Source organism: Plasmodium coatneyi, chromosome 7, assembly GCF_001680005.1.
Source record: "Plasmodium coatneyi strain Hackeri chromosome 7, complete sequence".
Lineage (NCBI taxonomy): Eukaryota > Apicomplexa > Aconoidasida > Haemosporida > Plasmodiidae > Plasmodium > Plasmodium coatneyi.
The window spans coordinates 1,541,250-1,554,740 of NC_033562.1; the positions used below are offsets into that span (position 1 = coordinate 1,541,250).

General features: G+C 38.0%; 2 protein-coding genes across 2 annotated transcripts; both read right to left on the reverse strand.

The window, feature by feature from the left end:
• Positions 1-78: 78 nt before the first annotated feature.
• PCOAH_00018910 (Uncharacterized protein) lies at positions 79-4,483 on the reverse strand (the record flags this gene model as incomplete). The annotated part of the gene is made up of 16 exons (XM_020058700.1): positions 79-112; positions 247-381; positions 504-571; positions 724-825; positions 923-985; positions 1,127-1,201; positions 1,302-1,418; positions 1,528-1,642; positions 1,803-1,865; positions 1,956-2,055; positions 2,172-2,265; positions 2,426-2,869; positions 3,296-3,357; positions 3,471-3,608; positions 3,817-3,924; positions 4,241-4,483. 12 exons carry the CDS (start codon positions 2,852-2,854, stop codon positions 79-81), a joined length of 1,395 nt encoding a protein of 464 aa, XP_019914027.1.
• Positions 4,484-5,838: 1,355 nt separating this feature from the next.
• On the reverse strand, positions 5,839-9,663 carry PCOAH_00018920 (Uncharacterized protein; the record flags this gene model as incomplete). The annotated part of the gene is made up of 1 exon (XM_020058701.1): positions 5,839-9,663. One exon carries the CDS (start codon positions 9,661-9,663, stop codon positions 5,839-5,841), a length of 3,825 nt encoding a protein of 1,274 aa, XP_019914290.1.
• Positions 9,664-13,491: the final 3,828 nt, after the last annotated feature.

Below are 13,491 nucleotides of genomic sequence, written 5' to 3' on the forward strand. Positions count from 1 at the left end.
ATTCATAATTTGAAATGCTTTTTGAAAAACAAAAATGGGGAAGGAAAATGGACAAGATTATTTAAAAAGGAGTTTCTTTTATTTCTTCTCCATTTCTGCGCACGTTTGGGCTCTGCGTTAAGGGGAAAATGAGTACATGTGGCAAAATAAAAAAAAGAAAAAATCAATTCCATACATAGTGAGACGCCGGCACACACAATCATTAGGAATAGGTTCCAGCAACAGAAGCGCAAAAATAATTGGTACCTTAATTTTATTGCGGTGATTTCGTTCCGTAAGGACAAATTGTAAGTTTGTAACTGTTTGTACTTGAGACCTAAGCCATGGATAATTTCGCTTAACAGTTTCTGTTCATCCTTGGAAATATCAACTTGCGTTTTCCTGAACGAAAAAAAAAGCAATTTGAGGTTTTGAACCCCCCAGTAAGGGGCGTACTATACACATATATATGTGTGTTGTACACGCTCATAAATGCTCGTTAGGTGGTTCCCCTTTTGCAGTACAGTGCGTCCTTGTAGTATTCGGTTTCCTTTTCTCTAATTTGTAATTGTTCCTTAAAGATTTGTAAAGCCTAATGTGGGGCAAAATTGCATAGAAGGAAAAGTGTTGCATCGTATGAAAGCGCATTAGGGTGCGTGACTCATCAATTTGAAATAACTTGTTGTGATTATTTTTATCCAACGAGCAGTTCATTTTTCTTTGCTTTTTATTTTCTGTCTGTACCGCATTAAATTCCTTGCTTAGTTTATTCTTTGTGGTCTCTTCGACAAGTCCACAATTCTTCTTCTCCATTAGCAACTCGGCTTCTAGCTTTATGATTTTTTCCTGTGTTAAGGGGAAGAATGGGATGTGGTCATTTTTTTCTGATAAATATTTCCTGTTAATAGGACTTATAAAAGAAAAAGTAGAAAAATAGAATTACATTTATTGCTATGTCTGAATTCCCCTGCATATTAGACATCTCTATCTTCATCTTTTGGTTCGTCTTCAAATGGGAAAAAAAAAAAAATCGATGTCACTTTTGTAGATTACGCATTGGGAAAAAGTTATAAATTCGTGTACATGCATTCGATGCAGGGGCATGTACACAGATTGGTAAAGAGGAAAAGGTGGGTAAAATGATAACCTCTGTCAGTTCTTTAATTTCTTGCTGCTTTGCTTCTATTTCCTTCTGCTTCTCCTCCATTTCTTTTAACGTTTTCTAAAAAAAAAAAAAAAAAAAAAAAAAAAAAAAGAAAAAATATAAAAAAAAATAAGCAACCCTTTGCGCCGAATGAAGAGTTGCACTTTCCATTCCTCACCTCATATTTTTCCTGCAGAGTTGGGTCGTCTTTTGCGTCCTGCTTATCCATAATTTCCGACATTTTATCTTCTAGCTTTTTATTTATTCTCTTTAAATCGTCAATTTCGTTTTCAAGCTAAGAGGGTGGAAAAAGTACAGAAGGTGTATTATGCTCACGTGTTTTTATAGGTACGCACAGTTATACATAGTGACTGAAGCCTATGGAAGGACAATTAAAGGTCTACCTCCTTCACTTTGTTCATGTCGTGACTCGTGTCTTCCGACACTTTCTGCTTTAAATTTTCGTTTTCCTTTTTAAGTCTGATCAATTCTTCCGTTTGGTCCACGTTACTTAGTCCTCTAAAATGGGGATGAGCAAGTAAAGTGCTAAGCCATTTAACAATTCGCAAAAGTTTATGCGTTGAATAAGACTATCCGTTTGCTCGTCAATGCACACGTGCCCGAGTTCACGTATGCATGTGTAAGTGCATATAGAGAGGGGCGCTTTATAATGTTTTACATGTTGATTTTGTCAAAATTTTGCTCCTTCTTCAGCTGTTCGTAGGACTGGTTTTTCGCCTCTCTGAAAGGGGTGAATTGGTAAATAAATTGTGTGAGCAAATACACGTTTTTTTTTTTTTTTTTTTTTTTTTTTCCTTTTTTGTTAAATTACAAGTCATTTTTCAGCATTTGCAGGGTTTTGTTTTTCTCGTCGAGGTCTTGTTTCAGTTTTTCATTCTCCGTCTTTGCGTTCACTAAGTTGGCATCCAAATCTGGAGTGGTGTGGAGAAGAAGGCGAAGCGGGTATGTACGTTGGGGAAATTTGTTCGGATGGAGTGAGCAGCAAAATGGAGAAATAAAATGGAGTAGATGAAACGAGTTAACAAACCTGCGCATTTATCCTTATATATAATGAGATTGCTTGATTCGAGCTTCAACTTTTCCACTTCATTTTCCATGTCCACCATTTTTTGAGTGTTATCCTGTGAAGGGCGCAAAGAAGACGAATTATGGGATTAACGCACTGAGCATGTCTTTAATAAACCAAATATTGACTTAATCTGGGCAAAATAATTATGTTCATGACCCAGATGCACATCTTCATTCTATAAGGGCACATCTTTTTTTAGTTGAAAAAATTACTCTAAGCTTGTCCTCCAATTCCTTGTTGATATTCTGAACAACCATTAGACTGTCCAATTTTTCTTTATATTTATTTATTTTATTTTGCAAATTTTCGATATTGGAATTTTCTTGCTTTAGGATATTTTGTTCGTCCTCCAACTCTTTGATTTTTCCTTTTAAATCATTTTCTAAGAGGCTTTTATCTTTCGTTTGTTTTTCTAAGCTGCTTTGCAATTCATGGATTTTCCTTTCTTGCTCTTCTATTTGTGCCATATATTGATTTTTGGACTTTTCGCAAGCTGCATTAATTTGCTTTTGCAGATTCTCCATCTTCTCGGTGTTTTCCTCGATTGTTTTATTTTTCTCTGTCAGTGAATTGGTTAAATTTTCATTTTCCATTTCTAGATATTTCACTTTTTCCTTGAGCTGCTTGATTTCGTTTTTCATGGATTCAGTCAGGTTCTGCAGGGGAAGGGTGGGGCATAAGTGGGATGTTCCTCTGGACACATGGTGCACGAATATGAGCACTTGGTGAATTGCGCATATATGCTATGTGTGGATGAAATATTTAAATTTTCTTAAATTTTAGTTATTCTATTACTTCAGCTTCTGTGGGGTAGTTAAAGGAAGGATTTTTTTTTTTTCCCGAACATTGCATAAAAAGGGGGGAAAGAAATTATACACAGTACGTTACTTAAAATGTAGACACGGGGGGTTAGCATAATTATGGAGGTGTATATGTATTGTGCACAATTCCCCGTATGATGCATCATTTTGGAGAATAAGTTAGCTCATTCTGAGGTGGTACACTCTCAAAAAGGGGGTGCTACTGATTGTCATTAACTAGGAAACTGTTCATTTTTTAAAAAATGGTTGTGTAGTCCATACTACGATTTACCTTTAGCAGCACTGTCCTGCGATGTTAGCTTGTTTTCTTTGCTCGCATTTTCCTGTAAAGTGGTAGTCCCAGAGGAATGCACGCGTATGTATGTATATATATATGATCAATTATCATTCGCGTAGCAAACGCAGAGGGGGGGTAAAAATGGAGCAGGAAGAATACCTCTTTGTCCAAAACCTCCACAATGCTATGTATATATTTTTGCGTTTCATGACTAAGGGACAAAATGTTATTTATGTGTTTTTGCTTGTCATCCGAGACGAGGGCAGCCAGAATTACTAAGCTGTATATATCGATGAACTTGGAAGAAGAAAAGAGGTTCGATCAATGAGTTTGAGAGCGGTGGTACATATCGATGTGCTTGATCACTCTATGACATGCACATCATGTGGTGTATGAGCCACCTGGTTGGGTATGTGGCCAGGGGATAGCCACATATACGTAAACACTACATATATATGCTGGGGGGCAAAGAAAGGTGGCCACCCGTGCGTCCAGGCAGTTTTACCTCGTTCACTGTCAAGGCCAATAAATTTTCGATAACCCTTTTGATTATCCTTTCGAACTTGTTTTCATGGTATTCGTTCAAATATTTTAGCAAGCACTCGTAGGCGTCCTTCACGAAAAGGGGGTTAATAATGGGTTAGAGGGAATAATATAATTTAGGCACACTTAAGCAGAACTCAACAAAGGTGCAAACATAGGGACGACGTTTCAGTATGGTCCTTCATTTTTGCAACTGTGCTGGAATGTGTTCCCTTGCGTGAAGACAATTCTTTCTTGTGTCTTATATTTGTGGGTCATCATCCCTTCCATTGCGCGCATAGGAAAAAAATGCAATTGCTACAGTTGCCACGGGGGCTGCGTTTTGGCCTGTTCTGCTTGTTGCTACTCATTCGACCATCGGCACACACGCACGTGTTAGTACTTACCAACTCCGAATCAAACTGAGCCGGGTGAATTGATATGTCAAACCATGAGGGGTAAATCTCATTCATACATAGCCACACCGCGTAGCAGGAGTATAGGTTAATTACGCTTGCGTTATTTTCCTTGGGTGTTTTATTTACATTTTTTAGGGAAGATTCATCGATTATTATTTCCACATTTTTCGCGAAATAAAATGTCTGGACAAATTCTTTTATGTGATTCACGTTTTTTTCAACATCATTCATTTTGTTGATCCGTGTTTTGGAAATTTTATTCAAAACGTGCTATTTGTCAATTGGGTATGGACACGAAGAGTTGTAAAAGGAGGGGGCGAAGTGGAAAACGCGCAGGAAATACACACAAAAATGGAGAAGTTGGTATGCTAACATTGCAGCTAAAGTTGGATCCTTAACATGTGCATTTTAAAAATGGTTAACACGATGGGGGGAAAAAAAAATATATATTTACAGAGGGCCAAATGTTTTGTGAACGAATAAAAGTGGAGGAAAAAAAATACATAAAAAAAAAAAAATGATTGCCCATGTTTACTGTTTTACAAAATAGGCGCAAAAAAAAAAGAAAAAAACGGTGCAAATTCAGAAAAGGGTTTTCATCCATTTTTTGAAGTAAAACGAAGAAAAAAAGAAGCATCAGAATATTTCTCATAACATGCATTTCTGACCTGTTTAACAATTTTTTAATCTGTTATTAATGTTGCAAAATTTATGCTTCGTTGTCTTTCACTTGGTCTGTAATTTTCGTTAAATTCACGAATGCACACCTGGGAAAAAAGAACGCAAAGTTGAAACGAGGAAAAGGCAAAACCTGCAGTGATGCCATTTGTTCAACTTTTCTCTCTCACTTTGATTTGTAAATTTTTTGCCTCCGCATGTCTTCCATGTTTAGCCGGACGAGCACTTGAGCATTTCTATTCGGGAGAAAATTCGTCCCACTTTCTGCTACTTTTGTGTGTAGAAAAAATATGACAGGAGAAAGGCTAATCCAAATTTGGCACCATACAGTGATCTACTTATTTGATGCAGTTGAACACCTTTTTGCAAAATGACCAACCTTTATGTCAACACGTATAGGACGAATGAATCATAGTGAGATGTGTAGTCCGATCTGTGTAAGCGTACGCTATGGCATATACATATACTTTTTGTAAAGGAACACCAAAAGGGAAATATCCAAACCGAGGAACGGCCCCAAATGTAGTGCTACCTTACCCCCCAGTAGTGTAAAATATGAGCACATGTTTTGACATCACTAGCACATTATGCGCCTTGAATTGGGGGTTATAATAATTCGAAGAGTTTATACTAATGCCTATTGCGGGGTGGCCACTTCTGAAGGCGTTTTTTTCCCCCTCTCAGAGGAGAGATGCGATGTAGCGATGTAGAGATGTAAGAAGACGAAACAAAATAGTGGAATTAAACAGTAAGGTTTGTTCTGCTTTGCCAAAATATGGCAATAATGCAGCGAGGTTATAATAAATAGGTGTGCAGATTGGGCAGGCACACGGGTATATAAAAAAAAAGAAGCGTTTTGGGCCTGCAGAATGGCCCTCTCGTTCAACTTCTGCCACCATATATGCAGGTCATTTCATATTTCTCAACTCGGCGGACGCACCGTTCAGCTGCTTTTCAATGGCTTCACAATTCAAATCGTTGACATAGCATTTGTTAATAACGTCATTCACAAAATCGTCCTTTCCCATGGTGTGGAGGGAATTCATTAATTCCTCCAAACCGGTCATTTTGTCGACCAGCTTTTCAAAATTTTCGATATCCAGATGGAGGTTTTTATTATTAATAATCTCGTCTTTGTTTACATTTTTTTCATTCAGGATTTTTAAAAACCCTTGAGAATTTTCATTATCTAATTCGTTAAGGAGGGACAGCATATCGCACTGTTCACTCTCTATAAGTCTGAGTCTTTTTTCTAGCGATTCTTGTTTTTTCTCAATTTTTATTTGGTCCTCCAATATAAGTGAATACATTTTATCGTAATGAGCTACTTTGTTATATATGTCCAAAATTTCATTTGAACAATAATTCATAAAATTGATTTTATTTTTAACAAAAGAGGAGAGGTTACTGATGACGTCAATTATCATTTCTTTGTCCAGGTCCTTCTTAAAGTAAGACTCACTTTGTCTTATATTTTTTTCGACGTTCTTTCTGTCTTTCTCTAGCTGTTTTTGTTGCTCCATTTGTAGCTTTTGCATTTGCATTTTGGCATTTTGTTCAGATAAAAATGGAAAATCTTCAAAATTCATTTCTTTGGTATTTTCATTATTTCGAAGGGTCCCCTTCGTTTCCTTTAGTTGGAAATTAAACGAATATTGCTGCTGGTTATCTATCGTTTTGTTTTCATTGATCTGATTTATATTTTCACTCTGTTCAACTTGTTGCTTTTCTGTATTTTTCTCCTCATGCTGTAAATTGTTACTTAAGTACACATTTTTTTTTCGATTTTCTAGCGAAATGAAATTTATCATATTGCCCACTTTGTCCACGTCTTCATCTTCTTTTTGCGAAAACAGTTGGGATTTGTTTTGCGTTTCGTTTTTTGCGCTCCCGAAGGAGGATGCAAATATGGACGAGTTTTCCTTTGTCGAGAAGAAGGCATTGCCACTGCTAAAGGTATTGTTCTTTTCCGCCCCTCCGGAGAAGAACCCACCTTTGCCAGACTCTGGTTGGAAGGCCTTTCCAAAAAGGGATGAAGAATTTGAGAAGGACATGGTGCCCCCCTTTTGAGGGTCTTCATTTTTGAGTTCATTTTTCTTGTTCATATCGCCAAAAAGGGAGCTTTGCCCTAGGCCAAAACTGGATGGCTTGTTGGGGTCACCTGCTTTGGGGAACTCACCAAATTTGAACTCACCCGATTTGCTCTTTTCCCCGACGTCATTCGACTCCGTCTGGTCCTTCGTTTCCTTTTTCTTGGTAAAGGAAAAGGACCAGAATTTTTTCTTATCATCCGTTTTTGATTCGGTCGTTTTGTCAGTTGCGCCCATGGCTGCAGCATCACTATCTGGAGCTTTCTTAACCTCGGATTTACTTTCCTCATCTGTTTTGTCCTTGTGTTCCTTCGATTCGGTCGATCCGGGGCTGAGTGAAAGGTTAAAATTGAAAATGGAGGGTTTAGGGGCACTGGAGGGTTCTTTCCCCTTCTGTTCTTCATCGGCTGACTGTTTCTTGTCCTCTTTCTGTTCACTTTTTTTGTCACTCTCGATAGGTTTATCCTTTAGGTTTAAATTTACTTCACCCGCTTTCTGTTGACTGGGTGGGGTTTCCTTTGAACTGGGTACTGTGTTTTTCTCTTCATTTGAGGCTTCTTCCTTTTCATCCTTTTTGCCCTTTTCCTTCGATTCAACATTTTCAGATTTATCGTTCGGTTTGACCGTTTGACCCTTTTCGTTGGTTTCGCTTTTCCCGGCAAAACTAAACACGAAGTTGGACGTGGAGGTTTTATTCTGATCGCTCTTTTCCAAACTGTTAGCCCCTGGTGCATTTTCCTTTGTGTCACTTTTAGTGAAGGAGAAACCCAAGAGGGAGTTACCTTTGAGGAGACCTGACGTACTATCCTTCGCTTTTTCTGTTTTTTCGTCCTTCTTTGCGGAATCTGCTTCTTCGCTCTGTGTAATTTTTTTTTCATTTTGTGCATTGTCTTTTTCGGTGGAGAGGGTTTTGCTCTGTTCCAAAGATTCTGTTGTTATTTTTGCTGCATCCAGTTTGTTCGCTTCAGGGAGTATTTCCTCTTTGGGCGTTTCTTTTTGCACTTTTTCTTCTTCCGCTTTGGCTGGTTTATCAGAACCGCTTTGGTTCGTCTGACATGATTGTCCCTTTTGGGGATCTTCCTTCTGTGTAGTAGTTCCAAGCTGGTCACTTGGTTTCTCTCCTTTGGTTTGTTCCTGGGGAACGTTATTTATATTGGCTGACCCATCAGCGGGTTTACTTGCTAAAACGTTACTAGGGGAAGTGTCTTTATTTTCATTCCCCATTGTGGTGCCTTTGGCACTCTGGTTATTCGCAAAGAGGGAAAAGCTATTTGAAAAGGCATTCGTCTGGGTCAGATTACTGCTGGAGTTGTTAAAGAGGAATGAATTTTCACTTGACTTGACTTCACCGGAGGATTTAAACGAATTGGATGTAAAAGGATTTTCATTGTTGGTCGTTTTGTTGAACGACGATAGAAAAGGACTTGTACTGGTGTTGTTAGTCGATTTGAAAATGTCACTTGTATTTGTCTTGGAAAATGAACTGAAAGACATGTTAAAATTGTTCAGCAGTTGAGGAGACGTGCTGTTGTTTGCGTTATTTTTCGTACCAAATAAACTGCCTTCATTTTGATTAAATGGTTTAATACCTTTGTTAAAATCGTCGAATGTGTTCATTTTATTTGCTGATCCGAGGGTCCTCATGGGGGACATGCCAAAGGGGGATACTTTCCCTTCATTGTTATTGTTCATGTTAGCACTAGCAAAGAAGGACTTGGTTGTGTTGTTATTATTTAGCATAGGTGAAGTAGGGGATTTGTCACCTTGTGAAGTGGCCTGCAAAGCCATACTCTGAAATGGGTTTATATTACTTTTTGCAAAAGGACTTACACTGGAGGAAAATCCGCCACTAAATGTTAATTTGTTACTGTTGTTATTGTTGTTATTTGGTTTGTTGTTACCGAAACCGCCTAAAGAATTTGCATTCGACGAGTTGGCAAATATCTGTTTGGCTGCCTCTAACTGTTCCTTCGAAAATAAACCTCCACCTTCTGTGCTACGATCATCATTTAGTTGACTTCCTAACGCAATGGAGCTGCCTAGGGTACTTTGCTTGAACATACTGGAACCACCACTGTTCAGGTTATTTCCTACCAGGCTCCTCGTAAAACCTGGATAAACATCCTTCTTCGCTGCACTAAACAAATTTTGATTAAAGGTGTTCGTGGATGTGTTCGCATTAGGGCTGGAAGTAGCGCTACCGAAGAGGCTATTATTTTTATTTAAATCGTTGGTATTGTTTGAAAAAAGGGAATTCCCTTTATTCATGTTATCCTGTGAGTTGAGTGTGTTCCCAAAAAGGTTACTGCTTTTATTCGTGCCGTCCTGATTGTTCATGGCGTTACTGCCGAAGAAGCCGTTATTTTTTAGTAGACTTGTTTGGCCACTCATACTGTTGTTGAAGAGTCCACCGCTACTACCCATGTTATTCATATTGTTATTGGTGCTGCTTTGGTTTAACGCATTCTGACCTGCTAGGTTGTTACCAAAAAAGTTGGAGTTTCCCAAATTGTTGTTGGGCATGCTCCACATGTTCGTTGCGTTTGCATTCTGTCCATTGTTATTAAGCGCGTTGCTCTTCCCGAATAGGTTGTTCTTATCCTCATTATTGTTATTACTACCATTATTGTTGTTGAAGAACATTTTTGCGATGTTCGTGCGGTTGTTATGAAGAGGGATGTGCAACGTGCGGCGGAAAGCTGTTCCCGTCAATGGTCAATGGGGCTCTTTTTCCTTTTCTTGATTTGTTATGATTGACTTTATGGACTATTCGCAACAATTCTTTGTAACATTCTCGTTCGGGTGGACAAATGTGCTATGGCACAGTGTGACGCGGGAATGCAAACTTAGGGCTTGCAGTGAGAGATTAAGCTTGTGGTTGAACGTGCGGCCTCCTCGTCCCCCTTATCTGTTTTCCCTGTTAAGCCCTGCCCTTTTTAACGCAAATTTCGACCATTTAAAAATACCCTTTTCTTGCCTACCTTCAGTGGGCACTTAAAAAAATTGGTCCTGGCGAAGGATTGTACATTCATGAAGATAATATTATGCATATAACATATGTACGACGCGCTATGCAAATTACAAATGTACATAACGCGCAGGACGGCGGTTGGGCCTGGGTATGTGGTCACATAATTTACGCTGCAACGCACAAAAAAAATAATAAAAAAAGAACTGCTGCTTAGGAGATTAATATTTGGATCTGCCTCGGCAAAATGAGTTCATAATTTTTTTTTTTTTTTTAATTCCAATTATATAGTGCTCATTTGGATAAATATGACGGGGATATGCATATATGTACGTGTATAATTTCTGGGAAATTAAGAAAAGAAAGGACTAAATGAGGGGAAAAAAAAAACATATACTTATGTGATTTACATATGTACTCGAAGCGGTCTTTTGCAAATGTGATAGTTTAAGTGCGCCTTCAAAAAAATTCCATTCTCTTTTCCGCGCGAAATGGTGAGGGTGATGTATGTGAAGTGCATGCGCTTCCTTTCACAGAGGGAACATTTTTGGCGCAATTTTAAATAGGCTTTATCAAGTAAATTCGTGTATACGTTTGTTGTTAATATGTACACAATTCTGTACGAAGAAGAAGGGAGGGGCGCTTTTTTTTCTTATTAATCTCTCCTTGCTGAAGGGACTAGCTTACGCGCAGCAAATCGCTTGAGTACAGTTGTGCAATGTTCGAAGGAATATCAGAGAGGGAGAATCATTTCGAAATGTTATTTGCATGAAGGTTCATATGTTATACATTTTTTCGCTCTCACGAAATTTAAGGCATTCTCCATTTTTACGCATTTTAACCACCAGCTACAACGCTGATGGTGTGTTTATATAGAGAATAAAAATACGTATGACATCATTTTTCATATGGCAGAAAGGGGGACAAACAGGCATATTGAATTCAGGTGGTGCCTTCAGCAGTGAACACTTAATTTGTAGCTATGTGTATATATGCACATTTACGTAACCCACGGTGGGTGTTACATGTGGGAGCTTTTTTTACCCCCTTTGAGCATCTTTTACAGAGAAGGAGAAATTCATATGGTGTATACATCCCCCATGGTTATAAATAACTGCAGCATAATTTTGTCATTATGAAGAAGCCCCATTCAGCACGTAAACGATATGAATACGTCGCCGAAAGGAGCAGTGCAGCTGCAAACAATGTCTACAATGTAATGTTTGTTGAGGAAGAACAGAGAACTTATTGGCATGTTAGATTAATAAAGACGGTTGTATTTATGTCCAAACTTTTGGATGTTCCCTCTCCCTGAAAACTGTTGTATGGTGTTTTTTTTCCCCGTACGGGTTTGCTCATTGTGCTACATTAGTAAGTACAAATGTGCACAAAAAGAGCAAGCATTCATGGTTTTTCCACAAGTAGTGTGTTGTTTTTCATGCGAATTGTTTTATATGTTGAAGAATAAATGAGGATGAACCGCGTGTAATTTGGTAAACCTGCGTTTTTTTCGGTTGGCGGAAGAATTGCAGCATGGGGGTAACACGTTGGCCGGTTTGTAATGCTTTTTTTTACGTCCCTTTCTTTATTTTGCCCTTCTGCGGTTTTATGTGAGGTGTTTCTTTTTCTTTCACACAGCAGCATATGATCTTATCGCACGTTTATTTTTCCTAGTTATGGAATTATGCGTGTAGTGTACTCGTTGTACAAACCGGTTCCTTTCAAAACAGTATGTTAAAGAACGTTTTTATTTTTACCTCCTTCCTTTTTTGAAATGGAAAAATGTGGGTGGAATAAATAGGCAGGCGATGACTGACGTATGATGAAATTGGACACATTTTGAAAATGTATATATATATATATCTAGCGGGTGCGTACATATGTGCTTATGTCAGGCCCATTTTCAGAATATCTCTTTTTTGGTCATAGGGGAATGGAACAAGCTAATGGGTTACCTACTCCCTGTTGCGGCAGGACTGCAACGCAATATACACAGAATTTGTCGACACCATTTATTCATGCAATATAGTCCTCTTTAGAAGTCAGTTTTTACATATTTCCATTTTTGCATCCGAAGGTTATGCAAGGGTGACACTTTGAAATGGTACACATGGGAATTTTTTTTTTTTTTTTTGATAGCTAGATTTTATGCAATACGCATTAACAACTATGTTTTAAATTGTGGAATGTAGTTTACGCCTTATTCGGTAAAACAAAGGGGGTGAAAAGATGACCTATATATCACCGCATAATGGAATTATTACATAATAACATTTACCTGAAGAATTAGATATACAGAAGTGACAAATAATTCGCTACGTGGGTCAGGCGTAAATCCTTCTTTTTTTTTTGGAAACACATAATATATCCACTTTTCGTATTTTACGAAAAGTCCCCTTCTGCCCCCACACGTTTTTCCTTTTCTCTGTTTCGGTTTGCATTCTTTTTTTTTTTTTCCCCGCCACAAATGAATGAATTATGCTGCGTCCTTATTAGTGCCTCGTGCATTACTTGCGTAAGCTATATGCATACTATGTATAACATATGTATAGATTTTTTTTTTTTTTTTCTTCTTTTTTTTGGTAAAGAAATTTCCACTGTTAACCGCAGAACTAAGAACGTCACGTGCCACTTAAAATATGAACCTTAAAGATTTGCATCACATAAATACAGCCATGTAGGAAGAAAAAAATAAATAAAAGAAAAGAAAAGAAAGTGTTCAATTTGTATAATTAATGAGCGGTAATATTTTTATATAATGATACTGATAATAAGTATATTACAAAAAAGAACAAAAAGAGGTTGCCTTTAAGGCATACCATGCTATTTCATCGAAAGGAACAAACTTTTACATGAGATTCTTGTAAGCACAGAACAGGAAAAAGAAAGAGAAAAAAACAATATAGAGAACAAAAGGGAATGTGATAAAAGAATTGCAAAGATAAATAAAGTGAAGGAGCAAGAATGCATGTTACCATAAATACTGTTCATATTTGTACATAATTTTGCATTTGCATTATTGAAGTTTATGTAGCGCCACGTAAACGTTCATTTGAAGTTTATCGAGTGTTCTGCGTGCATTGTACACCCCCACTTCGTGCGCTCTGATTTGTTTGGTGAACAAAACAGTTGATAAGAGCAGAACCACTTTGCAAAATATGCGAAATGGGAAGCACCTGGTGCGAAGCGAATTCGAGAGAAAGAAGTGACATCGAATGAGTTCCCAGGTTGTGAGATAAGCCTACTCGGCTTTTCGCATGTGTGTGCACTTATCCCATATGGGCACACAGCCAAATAACTCATATGAGTTTGTCATTAAAACGGTTAGGAGGTTCAGTTCGTAGCACACAATTTATACAGCTCGTTGCGCTCCTGTTAATTGAGTCAGTTCCCCGGCATACTTCTTCGTGACTGCATGTGCAACCTGGGAGATATGCACATATTGATGCACATACGAAGAAAATCGAATAGACGAATACATTTCTACATGCACGACAACCCCA